Below are 18,104 nucleotides of genomic sequence, written 5' to 3' on the forward strand. Positions count from 1 at the left end.
AATGTCTGGGGTAGCTCTTGCTGGTACTAAGACTTTTTGTTTTTTACATCCCCCATGCATTAGATGACAATGAAAACCAAACAGCGCATGCTAACAGAAGACTGGGAGCTTTTTAAACAAAGGCGATTCATGGAAGAGCAGGTGAGGCTGTGGGCCGGAGGGGCGGTTCACAGGAATGGGAATTGCTCCCTGCGGGTGGACGGCTCCAAAAGACGGCGCTTCAGCACCACACTGCATGTTCTGCTCACTGTGCGTGGCAGTGGTGTAAACTGGTTTTCCTTCCGACTTCCTTCTCTCCTGTATCCCTCAGGGGACACCCGCGTTTACAGAGCCACCCCTGAGTCCCCACGGACTCCTCCTAGGCGGGTGGCGTGTCCCCGGTTTACTCGCCAGGGTGCATACAATGAAGTCGCAGGGCTGAGACTTGGTGCGCGCCACGTGTGCCAGGGGCCATGCCTTCGCCGTGGCTGCTGGCGGCCCCAGCGCATCCCTTCCTCCAGCGGCTCTTCCTCCCACCCCTCTGCCTGCCGCTTTGGCAGAACTCGCGGGGGCTGCGGTGTGGTGGTCTCAGGGCATTGGACTTCACTGGGAAACTTGCTTCCCGTGCATGTGCTGGCTTCTCTCCCAGTTAGTCTCCCTTGCCGGGCGTACTCCCTTGGCCTTCCCTAGGTGTCGGTGGCCCCAGCCTCGCCCGCACCCGTGGTCTTCTCTGGGCTCCACAGGTAGACAGAGGGCAGCCGTGCTCCGCTCGCTTACCTGTGTGGCTTCTGTCCTGTCCCATGGCTCTTCTGGCCACCACCCATCCCATTGCCCAAGCCAGTCCACAGGCTCCTTCTCTAAAATCCAGAGGCTTGCCCGCTCAAGTGGAAGTTGAGGTGCCGCTTCCTAGGTGGTTCCCGGGTCCCCCCTCCTCCATGCTCCACTGGCGTCCTCTCCAGCTGGCCTTCCTCACTGCTGCATTCCTTCCCACCCGCCCACTGCCGCCTTTGTGCTGACTGTCCAGCTTCCATCGTGCCTCATAAGCGTCTGTGTAACTGGTGGGCGCTGGGTGCCACAGCTCTGTGTGCACAGGCCCGATGGCGGGGAGGCTGTTCCCCGAGACGCACCCCTGCTCGGCCCAGGCTCAGCAGCGGCCGAGGGTCTCGTGAGGGGATGCCCGGCTCAGTGCTCTTCGCTGGCCCGCACGCCCTCCTTGCCTCTGACGGGATCACCAGACTGCACCTGGGCCTTGCTGAGGCGTGGCACCTGCCGAGCAGCTCCCCCACCCCTCTAGCATGCTGAGCAGACCTCCCGGGGCACCTTCTACATCACGGTCTTCAAATTTGGTTTCTTGCCTGTCCCCTCTTCCAGAATCTAAGCTCCTTGAGGGCAGTGATTATCTCTACGTTCCTGGTACCTAGCAAGTACCAAGCCCACGGCAGATTCAGGGTAAAGGCTGGGTGTCTGCTGTGAGGGGCGCTGCAGCGTGTTTGCTGGTGAGGAAGCCTGTTAGGGGTTACTGGTCCCTGGCCTGTGTCAGGGCCTCTCCCAGCCCCACGGCTGTGTGCCTCACACATCTGCGGCCCCTTTTCCTGGCCCTGCCCCACCTTAGGAAGCTGTGGTCATTGGTTCTGAGTGTGACACACACTACCACAATTACTGGAAAATATAAGCTGTGTCACGGGGCGGCGCGTCTTGCAAAACTAACCCGTTGTCTCGTGATTTCCTCCAGTTGACGAACAAGAAGGCCGTCGCTGGCGAGAACAGCTTCACGGACACCATGAGGCACGTGCTGTCGTCGCGACTGAGCATGCCCGACTGCCCCAACTGCAACTACAGGAGGAGGTGAGCCTGCGTGTGCGCGCAGCGGGCCTGCGGGACCCTCGCTGACCCCACAGAGGGCCGGCACCGACCTCTAAAGAGCACGGTCTGCCCTTCTCTGTTGGCTGTCTCGGTAACTGTCCTTAATTCCCAATCAGATGTGCTTGCGATGACTGCAGCCTCTCACACATCCTCACTTGTGGTATCATGGACCCCCCCGTCACTGGCGACATCCACATTCACCAGCTACCACTCCAGGTGGACTCTGCTCCCGACTATCTCTCTGAGATGCGCCCACCTAGCGTGTCATCAGCAAGCTCAGGGTCAGGTTCCAGCTCTCCCATTACAGTTCAGCAACATCCCAGACTCATCCTCACAGACAATGGCTCTGCACCAACTTTGTAAGTCGTGACTTTGTCATAAGGTTTCAGAAATTTAACTAATCCAATGATGAGAAATAGAGACAGTAATGTCTGCAGAAGTATGGATAGCATTATAGTGCTTTTCAAGAAAAAGGACCCTTCATTCTTTTAAACAGATTTTAAAACATGGAATCAGTAAGCCCAAACTTTGACACTGTTTCATGACCTGCCTAAAAGAAGGTGAATGAATAACTGCAGTAAGGCAAACAAACACATGCTGGTCTGCAGGGAAGTGTTTCCCAGCGCCGGCCTGGCCCGCGCTCACTGAATCACGGGGGGCCAGCCCGCTGCTCATTCCGCCTCATCATCAGCCCAGCATCCATGCTTGTTCCATGTCTTGCTAAGAACTCAGATGATCACTTTAGCACGTGACTGAAAGGTTCTGTTCTCCGTGTTCCCACATTACCTAGAAGGGTGTTTTGTACAAGCGAGGTGGCTGTGCAGCTGTCGCCAGTTCACAGGGAGGGGAGTGGGCCCATGTTTCTTCGGACTTGTGGCCGTGTCTCGTGTTGAGGCTACCTGCTCTAGCTTCTGGACAGGCTGCACGCGGGTATATGTTTGAAGAAATAAAACATGCCTTCTGCATGTCACAGTGTGTGTGGGTGCCGGGAACCCTGTGGAGGTGACCGGCCCCCCCGCCATGGCTCCCAGTGGAGGGATGGTGCCCCGCATTTCTCAGACTTCTCGCTTCCCCCGTCTGGATTTCGCACGGTGACTCTGAGGCTTTCCTTCGGAGTCTTTCAATTCTCAGTATGGATTTGGTCTCGAACACAGAATAATAGTAAAGGGATTGGCCTGAACACCCCGTGACTCCTTTCACTGAACTCAAGGTGCTTCATAGCTGTAGAAGCCCTGTGCTCTCGGAGCCGGTGCAGAATGTTGAGGGCTTCACAGCTAGCTGCCAGCTAGCTCATCACAGGAGCATCCCGCAGTTCAGCGTGTGCAGTCGAATAAGAACTTACATTGGAAGAGTTTGCCCCGCTCCTGTGTCCTGGCGGCTGGCGCCAGCCGTGGTCTCCCATGCTGCGTTGAGTGGCGGAGCCGGGGCCATGTGCGGATGCTCTGGGCATCTGGCCGCCAGCACCTTGTGATCCGTGTCTTCCCGGTAGACACTCTGTGATCCAAGGAGCTCCATGTGGCCGCTGGTTCGTGTTGTCTCTCGTGGTGCCGCTTCTAAGTTGGTGAAATAGAAGCGTGGCGGTTTAGTCGCTGGGCTGCAGTGCTGTCTGGACTTCACGGGTTCCGGGGTCGCCTCCATTGCATGGAGCACGTGGTTTAGTTCCTTCATCTCTGCACCTTGGCTTCCTCCTCTGGGTCGTGGTGATGCTAACACCTCGGGAGCAGGTGTGGGTGCAGCCCAGGGCAAAGCCTGCTGTTACCTCAGGTGCAGTGGGACCCCAGGAGGCCTGCTGGTCACTGTCCGTGCTTGCTGTGATGAGCTCCGGATGATAGCACATTGTAGTCTATTGACTCTTGTCTTCCTAAAAGTGGAAAAGAACCTGAGTTTGGCAATTCTGGACACTCTTCCCTAAAGCCAAAAGGTCTCCAGTTCTTAGGCTTGTTCCTTCTGGAGGCCATTGAGTGTTGAGGCTCCAGGCGGGCGCGGTGGCATGTTTACGTGGACCCGTGGGGTGTCCATTTACAGTCGTGCCTTGAACCGTGCACACTGAGCCAGGAGCTCTGCGCCAGCTCTTTCCATGTACCAGAAGGCCATACATTTTAAGTGGTCTTCATTGGCTCTAGCCTTGAAGTCTTCTTACTTTTTTTTGGTAGATATTCCATTTGCCCATCGCTTGGATGTCTTGCTAAAGCTGGTAATTAAGATTATGACTGGACTTGGCCACAGCTGGCCTTGTAGTGAAAAATCTTGTAGTATTTTGTCACATAAGTGCCTTTAATGTTTTGTTCAGCTGGCTGTGTCTGATATTTTGGCGGTTATAAAAACAAACGGTAAAGACCTACGGTTGTTCTCCGTCCCCCTTTAATTAGAATCAAAAATTGTGTCTGCTTGGAAATGGCGGAGAGAACAGTTGTACACCAGGGCACTTCAACTTGAATAGATGTGCAACATCAATTAATCTGATAAAATTTTGTGGTTTCCTTAATGTTTCTCCTTCTGGAGTCTTGTTTTCCGTTCTTCCAAATAGCACAAATGGTAATCTTCCAGGCGTTTCCTCGTGCTTTCAGGTTACGAGGAGATGCTGAGGGGCATGCGTGGCACTCAGTGCAGCACTCCTGTGAACGAGCGCGGTGTCTGCTTGGCGGGTGGTGCGTTCGCTGTGCTCGCGGAGAGCGGCCCCCTGGTGACGTCTCTGCTCTCTCAGTTGTAGTGACGATGAAGATGTTGCGCCGTTGTCAGCTAAGTTTGCTGATATTTATCCGCTGAGTAACTATGATGATGCCGAGGTGGTGGCCAGCATGAATGGAATCCACGGTGAACTGAACGGTGGCGGGGAAAACATGGCCCTGAAGGACGAGGTATGGGCATGCGTCTTCATAGTGACAGTAAGTGACATCAGACGGTGTCTGGTGTGTCAGTTGCCTCCATTCTTCTGTTTCAAAAAGTGTAAATTACAAAGGGTTGTTTTTAAAGTCCCCTCAGGTAAGCAGTACCAGCAGTAGTTCTTCAGAGGCTGATGACGAGGAGGCGGACGGCGAAAGTAGTGGGGAGCCCCCGGGAGCCCCGAAGGAGGCCACAGCTCCAGGGGACGGGAGCCCTGGGGAGGAGGAGAGCAAAGTGGACAGCCCACCCCCGTCCTACTCAACTCAGCAGGTATGATTTTATTTTTTCGAACTTTGTTTTGCCAGAGGTCTCTTTTCTGCCTCTGGTTTCTCTAAACATGAGCGTTATTGAACACAGAATTATTTTATTTCGAAAAACTTCTGAAGATTAGGCCTGGAGAGAGTCGAGGCATCCTTGCAAATAAGCAGACGTGACTCGCTCCCTCCCTTCAGTCCTGTTCCTCTTTCCTGAATCTGTGATCAGTGTCGTCTTGACTCTGCGGCACCGCAGAGTGGCTCCAGATATTTAAGTGTTGGGGAGGTTGTCTTGTCTGGGAAGCAAGGGAAGGGCTTTTTTTTAATAAAATGAAAGAGTGGAATGTTAAAATTTCAGAAGAGGTTGGTTTTGTAAGGGAGCTTTTCTTTCCTGATAATGTCCTGTTTTTCTGTGAGCCAGAGGTGCGGGTACCTTACCAGACTGTTATTTTTTCTTAGAGACTCAGAGTTTTATAATAGGCGCTCAAGCAGTTTTTAAATGAAAGGAAGAACAGATGAAGGTCCAGGCTGATTAAAACCATTTCAGTAGGTGGTGTAAATCTGCAGGAAAGGACACCAGAAGGTGTTACTACCCTGAGAAGTCTCGCTCCCACCTCCTTCCTCATCTACCGGCTGCAGCGCCTGCTCACCCCCAGCCCCTAGTCCCAATACGTAACCAGTTTTACCTATTTAAAACTAGGTCCTTCCAGTGTTTATTTATGCAAATACGACTATTCTTCGCCTTTCCATGAAAAAGGCTTATACTAATGCACACTCTGTTCTCTTCCCTGCCTAGCAGTGTGTCCTGACCAGCTTCACCTGTACAGAGCGCACTTCCTCTTGCTCCGCTGCTGGTCTCTTTGTATTCCATTGTGTGGACGTGTCATAGTTTCGTTTTGTTTTTCTTTTTAGTCCCTGCTGATGGACACTTGTGTTTGCTTCCGTTTGTTTCCCCATCATAAACTATTCAGTGAGTAACCTTACATATCTGACATTTTATACGTAGGCAGTTCTGTCCCTAGGAGCGGTCACCAGGAGTGGCTTTACCGGGTCAGCGTGATGCCTTCCCCTCCCCCTGGAAGAGTTTTGAGCTCTTGCCAGTCTGGTAGATGAGAAGTGGTAACCCCGTGAGGTTTCAGTTTTCATTCCATTTTTTATGGGCAAAGTTGAGCTCATTCGGTCATATATTGAGGGGCCGTTTGGGTTGCATTTCCTTCTCTGTCTTGTTTTTGAGTTTAATAATTCTTTGTGGGGACTTCCCTGGTGGTCCATTGGCTAAGACTCCACACTCCCGATGCAGGGGGCCCGGGTTCGATCCCTGGTCAGGGAACTAGATCCTGCATGCCTCAACTAAGCGTCCACACACTGCAACTAAAGATCCCGCATACTGAAACGAAGATCCTGCGTGCCACAACTAAGACCCAGCACCTCCAAATAAATAAATATTAAAAAAAAAAAGAGTTCTTTATATATTGGTATATATTGGTACAAGTCATTTATCAAGTATGTGATCTACAAATATTTTCTTTTGGTCTGTGGTATGTCTTAGTATTTTTATGGTGTTTTTTGAAAAGCAGAAGTTATTAATTTTGATGCATTCCAGTTTATAAATTTTTTCTTTTATGAATCATGCTTTTGAAGTCATATCCAAGAAAATTTTACCTAATACAAAACTCTCGTTTCCTCTATAATATTTATAATTTTAGCTCTTACTTAGGTCTGTGGTCCATTTGACTCAGTTTTGCTTATGGTCTGAGGTTAGGGTCCAAATTCACCTTTTTGCATATTTGGGTATCCAGTTGTCCCAGTACCATTCGTTGAAAGGGCCATCCTTTCCCCTGTTGAATTGCATTGGCTATTTATTGCAAATCAATAGACTATAAATGTATGGGTTAACGTCTGTACTCAGGATCCTGTTCATTTGATCTCTGTGTCCTTAAACCCATACTCTACTTGACTGTTGCTTTATTGTAAGTTTGGAAATCGGGTAGGATCTGCCCTGCAGCTTGGTGGGCCTTTTTCAAAATTGTTTAGCCTTTTCAAAGTCTAAATGCATTCAAAATCTATGTGCATTTCCATATACATTTTATTTTTTGTTTTATTTATTATTATTTATTTATTTTTTTGCCATACTGCATGGCTTTGTGGGATCTTAGTTCCCCGACCAGGGATTGAACCTGGGCCACCACAGTGAAAGCGCCGAGTCCTAACCACTGAACCACCAGGGAATTCCCCGTATACATTTTAGGAACAATTTGTTACCTTCTCCAAAAAGACCTGCTTGGATTTTGATAGAGGTTGCATTGAATTCTTGAATATTTGATAGAATTCATCAGCAAACTTCTCTGGGCCTCATCTTTTATTTGTGGGATGATAAGGATCAATTTTGGGAAAATACAGTCTTAACAAAATTGAATCTGTCAGTCAGTGACCATACTGCTTCCATTTATTTAGGTCATCTTTAATTTCTCTCAGCAGTTTTTAAAAATTTCTAGTCTGTGGTTCTCGAACATGTTTCTTAAGTTTATTCTTAAGTATTAGATGTCTTTTGATTCTATAGTAAAGGTGTTTTCTAATTTCGATTTTCAATTGACTGTTGGTAATATATAGAAATACAGTAGATTCTCATATATTGATCTTGAATTCTGCAGCTTTGCTAATAAACTTGTTTTAGAAGGGTTGAAGTTTTGTGGTGTTGTTTTTGGGGTTGGTTTTTTTTTTTTTTGGTAGATTACTTTGGACTTTATACATGCAAGATCATGTTGTCTGTGAATAAACAGTTTTACTTCTTCCTTTCCAATCTGGATTCTTTTAATTCCCTACTCTTGCCTTATTGAGCTAGCTAGAACCTCCAGTACAGTGTTTAGTAGAAGTGGTGCAAGCAGATGTCTTTGCTTGTTCCCAGTCTTAGGGGGAAAGCATTCAATCTTTGACCAGTAAAGTATGATGTTAGCCGTAGGTTTTTCATAGATGTCCTTTGTCAAGTTGAGGAAATCCTGTTCTGCTCCTAGTTTCTTGGGAGTTTTATCATGAACATGCTTTGGGTTTTTCATATGCCTTCTCTGCATCTGTTGAGATGTCCCTGTGGTTTTCATCCTTTATTCTGTTACCGTGGTGTATCTCATCAAGTGATTTTCGTATATTAAACCAACCTTGTGTTCCTGGGATAAATTCCACTTGCTCATGGCATAGTCCCTTTTTCATATGTTGCTTGATTGGTTATTTTGTTAGGGTTTTTGCATCTGTGCTAATAAAAGATACTGGTCTATAGTTGTCCATCCTTATGATGTCTTTGTCTGGCTTTGGTATCAGGGTGATACCTGCCTCATAGAATGAGTTGGGAATTGTTTGTTCTGCATATATTTTCTGAAGGAATTTGTCTAAGATTGAGATTTCTTAAATATTTGATAGACTTCACAAGTGAAATCCCATGAGCCTGGTCTCTTTTTGTGGGAAATTTTGTACTTACTAATTCAAATTTTGTTTACTTACTACAGGTCTATTCAGATTTTCTGTTTCTTCTTGGGATGAGTTTAATAATTTGTGTCTTTTTAGGAATGTATCCATTTCATCTAAATTGTCTAATTTGATATCATATGGTTGTTTATTACACTCTCTTTTAATTCTGTAGAGTCTGTAGTGATGTTAATTCCTGATTTGGGTAATTTTGTTCACTCCTTTTTAACCCCCTCAGTCAGTCTGGCTATAGGTTTGTCCATTTTTATAAATAACCAATTTTTGGTTTTGTTACTTTTCTCTGTTTGTCTCTTTTCTCTCTCGTTGATTTCTGTTCTGATCTCCATTATTTCTTTCTATATTCTTTGGGTTTGGTTTGTTCTGTTTCTAGCTTGTTGAATCTAAAGCTTAGATTACTGATTTTAGAGCTTCCAAATTTATTGAGACTTGTTTTATGGCCTAACATGTGGTCTGTCCTAGAGGTGCACTTGAAAATAATTTGTATTCTGCCCCTATTAGGTGGAGCAGCCTGTAAATGAAAGTTGGGTCAAGTTGATTGATAGCGTTAGTCAAGTCTTCTATATCCTTCCTGATTTTCTATCTAGTTCTGAAAATTTTTGAGAGAGACATATTGACGTCTTCAAGTATACCTTTTAGGTTGTCTATTCCTTTTTCAAATCTGCCAGTTTTTGTTTCATGCATTTTGGGGCAGTGTCGTTGAATGTGTATCCATGTAATTATTGTTCTATCTCCCTAACATATTGGCCCTTTTGTCATTATGAACTGTTTCCCTGCTAATACTTCTTATCTTAGACTGTTTTGTCTAATATTAATACTCCACCTGTCTTCGGAGTACCGTTATATTATATATTTTTTCAGCTCTTAATTTCAGCTTCTTTGTGTCTTTGAGTCTAAAATTTGCCTTCCAGTCTTTTAGTTTGGTCTCATATTTTTATCCTGTCCATCAGTCCTTGCCTTTTGTTTGAAATGAGTCATTTACATTTAATGTAATTATTGACAATATTTACATTTGCCATTTTGCTGGTTATTTCTGTAGGTCTCATGTTTTTTGTACTTCTGTCCCTCCTTTACTTCCTTTTTTCATATCAAAGAAAATTTTAGTGTACCATTTTAATTCTGCTATTGATTCTTGAGTTACGTTTTTTTGTTTGTTTGTTTTAAAGTTTAATTTTTTAAGGAGTGTGGGGAGTTGGGAACAGGAAGAGCCCTGGGCAAGAAGGCTAGACCCCTTCTGTTCTCACCTGAAAGTTCTAGCAGATTTGCATGAATAAACGCTTCTCAATTTGTTTTTTTCCTTTGGTTGATTTCCAGAGCCTCAAAACGATTGCCTTTGACAATTGTGTTCAGGTTTACACTTGTTTTGAGGGAGAAGAGTCACCGACTGCTTCATTCCACCTTAGCCGGAAGTCGCATCTCTGGTGCATTTTGAAGAATCTGTGTGTAACCGTCCGTCAAGCAGTGTGAGCCCGGCGGAGCATGGCGCTCGCTGGTGGTCTTGCTGTCCTTGGTCGCAGCTCCCTCTCTCCGCTCTGCCGTCTTGCCAGCCCCCTTGCCCCTGCTCAGACAGGCGCGGGATGCAGACGGGTGTGGCTGCTGCCTCAGCAGACACCCAGCTGGGGGAGGTGCGCACCCCCTTCTCTTTTCAGGTCTCTTCAGTCCCAGTCCTGGGGGCCCTCGTTTACCTCACAAGGAGGGACCCGTCAACCTGGGGCGTCAGGACGGGCCCTGCTGCCTTTGTGTCTGCCGTGTGGCTGGCTCTAATTCAGTCCGTACAATTCTTTGCTTCCCTAAACACTCATTTACTAAATACTTCTTTTTTCTTGCCTTTAGGCAGAGCAAGCTCCAAACGCTTGTGAATGCCACGTCTGTAAACAAGAGGCGTCTGGATTGGCGCCGTCGGCAGTGACCGCTGGAGCCCTTCCTCCCGGCCACCAGTTCCTGAGCCCCGAGAAGCCCACACACCCCGCGCTGCATCTTTACCCCCACATCCATGGACATGTGCCCTTGCACGCCGTCCCACACCTGCCTCGCCCTCTCATCCACCCCACCTTGTACACAGCGCCCCCCTTCACACACAGCAAGGTAAGTCAGGGCAGAAAGGGCTGGAAAGCTCAGCCGTCCCTCAGACCTTGAGGGGTACATGTTGAAACAAACGGAAACCCACAAGTTGGCAGCTTGTGTAGGACAGCATCCACGCTTGATTGGAGGGTCTGTAAATGTTTCCTTTTACCGTAATACCTTAAACTCTTAGAATTTTCAACCTTTACACTTGTAAAAACAATCATGAAAGTCATGGTTTATTCCTCCAGAATTAACTAGTACGTGAAGAGTTTTTCAGATGGTGCCGGAGTGACGGGTTGTGCTCGGGGACCTTCCACACAGGGCTTCTCCCCACCCAGAGAGCAGGTCAGTTCTCTGCCCGCAGCTTTTGGAGGCCTGGCTCTTTTTCTCAGTGTGGTGGGTAAAATAATTTGAATGTGACACGAGTCCTCTAACACTGCCTGGGCTCTATGGGTCTAAAATGAGTGTCCTCTAAGCACGAGACTGAGGACTTTTATGTAGAAAGGAACAAGCTTGAAGGAGGGACCCTGGGTGCCCTGCGGTGCGAGCCCGTGTGCCGGCAGGTGATGAGTGGGAGGGGCTGGGGGCAGACCGGGAGGCCTGGCCAGGAGAGTAGTGAGGGGCTGGGACAGTGTGATTTGCGTGCATTTCTTCTCCGAGAACCTCAGGTTTATGTTCAGTGTCTTAGACTTTGCAGTGAGATTTTCAGGTTAGTTTCGTTCTTTGTGCCTCTCTAGCTATTTTGAACTTACCTTTATTGACTCTTATCACGAATTTTTATTTTTTGGTCACTTACTCTGCCTCGTGTTATTAGTTCTAGTCAGTCAAAAGTAGAATTTTCCCCAAGCTCTACTGATAACGTTACTTAAAGCAGTGATTCTCCACTGGGAGAGAAAGGGAGGACGTGGCCTGAAAGGGGCTTTCTCAAGAAGGCCACACGTTGCCATAGCTGGGGAGGGGCACAGGCGAGAGATTATAACCACTGGTTTATAACAGAGTGTAATCAGCTTGTCATGTTCTCTTATGATAAGTGCTTGGTGACCACTCACATTTATGCTTAAATTTTATTAGATTGAATTGCTCAATTTGAACACTTAATGGTACCTTTGTTAATCGGGTGATTTTAAGTAGCATTATTCAGGTATGTATTCAAGGCCAGGCTATTTTCATGGTCTCCCTGATCCACAGCCCTTGCCCTCTGGGTGAACGTATGAGTTCGGGAAGCTGCTGGCTCCCCGTTCTTACCTGAATAGAGCTCCAGTTTCTAGTCCCTAGGGAACCACCCAGAGAAAAGAGTATAGAATGGCCTCTCATACTTTCTTGCTGGTGGAAGCTGTTCAAGAACTAGTTCTTAAAAATCTTCAAGTAAAGTAGTGAAATTGATTATCCCCAAAGGCTATTGGGACCTCTAGTTAAAACTGATCCCCCCCCCCGAATTTTGGCCTTTTCTCAGGACGTTGTAAGTAGTCTATAGAAGGTAAAGGGGAAGGAGAACATTTCGGGGGAGCATCATCTGTATCGAGACCTATTTATTTGACACCCATTAAACTGTAATCCAGTAGATGGGTGTGAAAGATTCGTGGCTGGAAAGGCAAATATGGAGGACAAGCTCTTAAGCTGTATTTCAGCCAGTTTAGTATTAATGTCAAGATTATTCAAATACATTTAAAATACACTAGTTGGATGCCATTTTTATTTGGAAAACTGAGATGCATTTGACAGAATACTTCATTTGTACCTGGTATAAAAATGTTTGCTTTGGGCTTCCCTGGTGGCGCAGTGGTTGAGAGTCCGCCTGCTGATGCAGGGGACGCGGGTTCGTGCCCCGGTCCGGGAGGATCCCACGTGCCGCGGAGCGGCTGGGCCCGTGAGCCATGGCCGCTGAGCCTGCGCGTCCGGAGCCTGAGCTCCGCAACGGGAGAGGCCAGAACAGTGAGAGGCCCGCGTACCGCAAAAAAAAAAAAAAAAAAAAAAAGTTTGCTTTTCTAAACAATCTTACGTTGTCACTTAACCAGGATTTGCAAAGTTGGTTTGTGTTATTGGAGTTAGTTTGACTTACTTGAGTACTGTGGCTGCGTCTGTACCTAAATGCATCGTGTGTTCCCAGCCCCGTAGGAGATGGTAGAGAAGAAATGCGCTGTATTAGAAGGACACAGACTCATCCTCAGCTCCGTCAGAGCAGGTTTCTCAGAGAGGCCAGCACGGTTCAGCGCGATGGTACACGCACAGTTGGGAGGAGGGAGGTGGTGCTGAGTGTGGCGGGCACCGTCCTCATTGAGGCTCTTCTGACCTGCTGATGTTTCTGTGTCGTCAGGGCCTTTAGAAATTTCTGGTCTGGTTAAATGACAGCTGTCGCCTTGAAGACTTTATGTCACTGTAGTTGTAATTCTTTTAATTCATACTTTTGCCATCGTGGGCAAAATATATTTAAGACCTAAAATGCTTGGAATGAGCAGTGCTAAAATTTTATTTTCCTGAAATGAGAAAAACTTGAAGACTATTTCTGTTTTCAGATGTCTTCATACCAATGGTACATTTCATTTGTGTGTTCAGATGTGTTATTTGAAAGTTAAAAGTAGTTGCAGGAGGTAAATATAGTGATGAAATACTAGAGAAAAAATTAAAATTGTAAGTGATAGGGAATTTAATTTCCAAATATTTGGGAATTCTCTAGCTATCTTTCTGTTACTGATTTCTACTTTAATTACATTCTGGTCTGAGAGCAGACACTGTACTTCTGTTCTTCCAAATTTGTTAGTGCGCTTTGTGGCCCAGAATGTGGTCTTCTTGGTGAATGCTCCATGTTCCTTCAGAGGAACGTGTAATCTGCTGGTTTGGATGAAGTAGCAGTTGATTGGTGGTGCTGTTGAGCTCAGTGTGTCCTTACTGATCCCTCCCTGCTGGATCCCCCCATTTCTGATGGGGGAAGGTTGAGGTCTGCAGCTGTAATAGTGGATCCACCTGTTTCTCCTGGCAGCTCTGTCAGGCTTTGCCTCATGTAGTTTGATGCTCTTTTGTTAGGTGCTCACATGTTTAGGATTGTTACGTGTTCATGCAGAGCTGACCCCTTATTATTAAGTAATGGCCCTCTTTATCCCAGATAACTTTCCTCGCTCTACAGTCGGCTCCATCTGCAGTTACTGTAGCTCCACCAGCTTTCTTTTTTTTTTTTTTTTAACATCTTTATTGGGGTATAATTGCTTTACAATGGTGTGTTAGCTTCTGCTTTATAACAAAATGAATCAGTTATACATATACATATGTTCCCATATCTCTTCCCTCTTGCATCTTCCTCCCTCCCACCCTCCCTATCCCACCCCTCTAGTTGGTCACAAAGCACCAAGCTGATCTCCCTGTGCTATGCGGCTGCTTCCCACTAGCTAGCTACCTTACGTTTGTTAGTGTGTACATTAAACATGCTTTTTTTTTTAACATCTTTATTGGGGTATAATTGCTTTACAATGGTGTGTTAGCTTCTGCTTTATAACAAAGTGAATCAGTTATACATATGTTCCCATATGTCTTCCATCTTACGTCTCCCTCCCTCCCACCCCTCCAGGCGGTCACAAAGCACCGAGCTGATCTCCCTGTGCTATGCGACTGCTTCCCACTAGCTATCTACCTTACGTTTGTTAGTGTGTATATGCCCATGACTCTCTCTCGCTTTGTCACAGCTCACCCTTCCCCCTCCCCATATCCTCAAGTCTGTTCTCTAGTAGGTCTGTGTCTTTATTCCTGTCTTACCCCTAGGTTCTTCATGATATTTTTTTCTTAAATTCCATATATATGTGTTAGCATACGGTATTTGTCTTTTTCTTTCTGACTTACTTCACTCTGTATGACAGACTCTAGGTCTATCCACCTCATTACAAATAGCTCAATTTCATTTCTTTTTATGGCTGAGTAATATTCCATTATATATATGTGCCACATCTTCTTTATCCATTCATCCGATGATGGGCACTTAGGTGGTTTCCATCTCCTGGCTATTGTAAATAGAGCTGCAATGAACATTTTGGTACATGACTCTTTTTGAATTTTGGTTTTCTCAAGGTATATGCCCAGTAGTGGGATTGCTGGGTCATATGGTAGTTCTATTTGTAGTTTTTTAATGAACCTCCATACTGTTCTCCATAGTGGCTGAACCAATTCACATTCCCACCAGCAGTGCAAGAGGGTTCCCTTTTCTCCACACCCTCTCCAGCATTTATTGTTTCTAGAGTGTTTGGTGATGGCCATTCCACCATCTTTCGATTAGTGTTCCATGGTGTATCTCTCCCCACCCACCACTTACAGTAGGTTTCTTGTAGACAGGTATCCTTGGATCTTGGGTTTTTTGGGAGGGGGGAAGGTTCTTGTTGTTTAATATACTCTGATAATCTCTGTATTTTTATTGGTGTATTTAGACCATTCACTTTTAAAGTGATTCTTTTACGTGTTTGGATTAATAACAACCATGTTTGTAACTGTTTTCTATTTGTTATCAGAGGCTTCTTTTTCTGCCTTCTCCACTTTTTTTTTTTTTTTTTTTTTTTTCTGGCGGTACGCGGGCCTCTCACTGCTGTGGCCTCTCCCGTTGCGGAGGACAGGCTCCGGACGGGCAGGCTCAGCGGCCATGGCTCACGGGCCCAGCCGCTCCGCGGCATGTGGGATCTTCCCGGACCGGGGCACGAACCCGTGTCCCCTGCATCGGCAGGCGGACTCTCAACCACTGCCACCAGGGAAGCCCTGCCTTCTCCACTTGTAATTGAGCATTTTCTGATTCCGTTTTATCTCTTCTCTTAGATATTAATTATGCCTTTCTTTCAATTTTAGCAGTTGTATTAGAACATACGTTTTAACTCATCTAAGTCCCTGTTCAGAGACCACTATTGTGCTTTCTATGTAGCATAGGTACTTGTTAACAGATGATTCCCAATTCCTCCCTCCCATCCCTTGTGACATTGCTGTCATTGTTTTCATTTATCCATATATTAACCACCTAGTACACTGTTATTATTACTTCAAACAAAGTTATTTTTTAGATCAATTAATAATAAGAAAAATAAGAGATTTTATTTTACTTGTATTTATTCCTTCTCCATTGCTCTCCCTTTCTTTATGTAGATCCAGATTTCTGAGCTATATTATTTTCCTTCTGCCTGAAGAGAATCTTTTAACATTTCTCGCAGGGCAGGTCTGCTGGAGATGAGTTCCCTCAGTTTTTGTTTGTCTGAGGAAGTCATTATTTCTCCTTCACTTTTGAAGGATAATTTCGCTGGATACAGAATTTTAGGTTGGTGGGTTTTTTTTTTCTTTGAACACTTAAGACACAGTTAACTCCACTCTTCTTGCTTGCATGGTTTTAAATGAGATGTCCTCTGTGATTGCGTTCCTCGTTCTGTAGGTGCAGGGGTTTCTCCCCCCACCCAACCCCACCCCCTTAGGCTGCTTTCAAGATTTTCTCGTTGTCTTTGGTTTTCTGCAGCTTGAATGTGATATGCCCTGGTGTGGATTTTGCAGGCGTCTGTTCTGTTTGGTGTCCTCCGTGCTTCCTGGGTCTGTGGTTTGGTGCCTGTTGTGAGTTTGGGACGTGCTTGGCTGTTCGTCCTTCAGATGTCCCTCCTGCCTGTTCCGCCTCCTTCCAGACTCCAGGCACCACATTGAAATGGCTTCTGAAATGGCCCCACAGCTCTTGGACATTTTGTTCTACTTTTTTGGTCATTGTTGGTGGTGGTTTTTTGGGGGGTTCTGTTTGTTTGTTTAAATTCTTGTTTCTCTTTGCATTTCAGTTTGAAAAGTTTCTCCTGACCTATCTTGAAGCTCATTGATTCTTTTCTTGGCTGTGTCCAGTCTACCAATTCTTAGTTTCTCTTACAGTGTTTTTTATTTCTGGCATTTCTTTTTGACTCTTTCTTAGAATCGCTCTGCCCATATTACCCATTTGTTCGTGCATGTTGTGTACCTTTCCCGTCAGAGCCCTCAGCGTGTGAGTAATTTTAAATTCCCCGTCTGATGATTCTCAGCCATTTTATCTTGTTTGCATTCCCTCTTAACCGCTCTGCTGTCTCTCCCTGCACCTCTGGTTAGACCTTCTCATCCTGCACGTCACACCTGATGGTCTCTCTGTACCTGAAATGCGTCTCTCAGTCTGTTCTGGGAACTTCTTTTGGATCGGTCTTCCAGTTAAGTGGTTCTCTATAATTGGGTCTAACGTGCCCCTTAAGTTTGAGTTTTTAATCCCACCTGTAATTCTTATTTCTAAGCTTTAATTTATTTATTTTTCAAATGTGTTAGAAACTTTTTATATTCTCTTGTTCCTTGATCACTTTTTCTTTCATCTTTCCTCTCTTTAAGCATTTTACACACAGTTATTCTGTGTTTGAATGAAACCTTGAGGACCTAAATCTGTTTTTATCATGAGATCATGTTTTGTTGAGCAGGTGCTGAATAGGGGACGCTTCCTCAAGAGAGGGTTCGCATTTGCTGGTGCAAAGGTGCCAGCAGGGAGCTGACCCTCTGGGACCCTCCAGCTCCCCTTGTCTCCAGCTCTCCTTCCTCCCGTGGGACCACAGACCCATCCCCTCCTCACGGTGACGATGGCGCACACGTCCCCAGGGCAGCCATCCCTTCCCGCACCTCCACTGGGTCCTGTTTTTCTTGCCATGTTCTTGTCAGTTCTTTGTGGACCGTTTCCCTTGCTTTCTCCGTAGCTCAGCCCTTTGTTACAAAAGTGCTTGGTGCCAGTTATCTGGGACGTCAAGCGAAGCGTCCCCCCTCACTGGACCACGCCCGCCTGGGAGGGAGAACTTGCGGCCTTGGAGACGAGCGCATGGGCCACACCTCCTGCTCCCCAGCAGAGCAGGCTCCCCTGCTGCGCGTGGCCCGGGAGCGGTGCTCGAGGCTTCCAGCTTTAAGTCCTGTGTCTTTTCCATCTGGAGAATGTGTTGTGAAGCAGTTGCCCCATTAGGGAGGGCCTGGAGCTGAAGGTGGACACATGTCTTGAAGTCTCCACGGGAGCATAAGGGTTATTTGGAAATGGTCAGTGAGTTCAGTGCATTGAGTGGAGCCTGGTGACGTGACTCCCACGTGGCTGTGGGCCTGTGAACCTGTCACCTCCTCACCGGGTTACTTGTGTACAACCACTGCAGAAGTATCTCATAAAGTTAAACGTGGTACAAGTGTAAGGTCAATTGGAATTCGACGGAGAAAAATGCTGTGTGGAAAATAGGGACATAAATAGATTGCCATCTGGGGGTCATGTTGTGACCTGTGATCTGCGTTTTATTTCAGAGGCAGAGTTCAGTTCTTCTGACGCTAAGAAACAGCGAAACAGAGGCGGGGCTCTTGCCTCTTCTCCTCTGGCAGGAGTACTGAAGAGCCTCTGAGAAGAAGTGCAGAGTAGAGGGGTCGTCACTCTCTTGTTCGCTGGGATATAAGTGGACGCTGGACGTCAGCGGCCTCTCCCGCCCGTGCTCAGTGGCTCAGCCTTGTGCTCTCTCGGCTCCGTGCTCATGGCGTCTGGAATGACATCTGGGTGTGAGACGGGCTGGGTCTTAGGTTCCTGCATAAACGCAGGGGCGTGCGTGGTGAGGGCATCAGTTAGTG

The 18,104-nt window shown here is 46.6% G+C and overlaps 1 protein-coding gene across 2 annotated transcripts in view; it reads left to right on the plus strand.

Moving 5' to 3' along the window:
- FAM193A (family with sequence similarity 193 member A) overlaps positions 1 to 18,104 on the plus strand; it is a 101,305-nt gene that overhangs the window by 50,072 nt on the left and 33,129 nt on the right. For both annotated transcript variants that reach the window (XM_082838347.1, XM_082838348.1), the window contains exons 7-12: positions 64 to 141; positions 1,712 to 1,824; positions 1,959 to 2,201; positions 4,547 to 4,700; positions 4,816 to 4,995; positions 10,287 to 10,538. In XM_082838347.1, coding sequence (XP_082694473.1) covers positions 64 to 141; positions 1,712 to 1,824; positions 1,959 to 2,201; positions 4,547 to 4,700; positions 4,816 to 4,995; positions 10,287 to 10,538 — 1,020 coding nt within the window. The remainder of the gene's footprint in view (positions 1 to 63; positions 142 to 1,711; positions 1,825 to 1,958; positions 2,202 to 4,546; positions 4,701 to 4,815; positions 4,996 to 10,286; positions 10,539 to 18,104) is intronic.

This window comes from Leucopleurus acutus (genome assembly GCF_964270905.1).
Source record: "Leucopleurus acutus genome assembly, chromosome: 4".
Taxonomy (NCBI): Eukaryota; Metazoa; Chordata; class Mammalia; order Artiodactyla; family Delphinidae; genus Leucopleurus; species Leucopleurus acutus.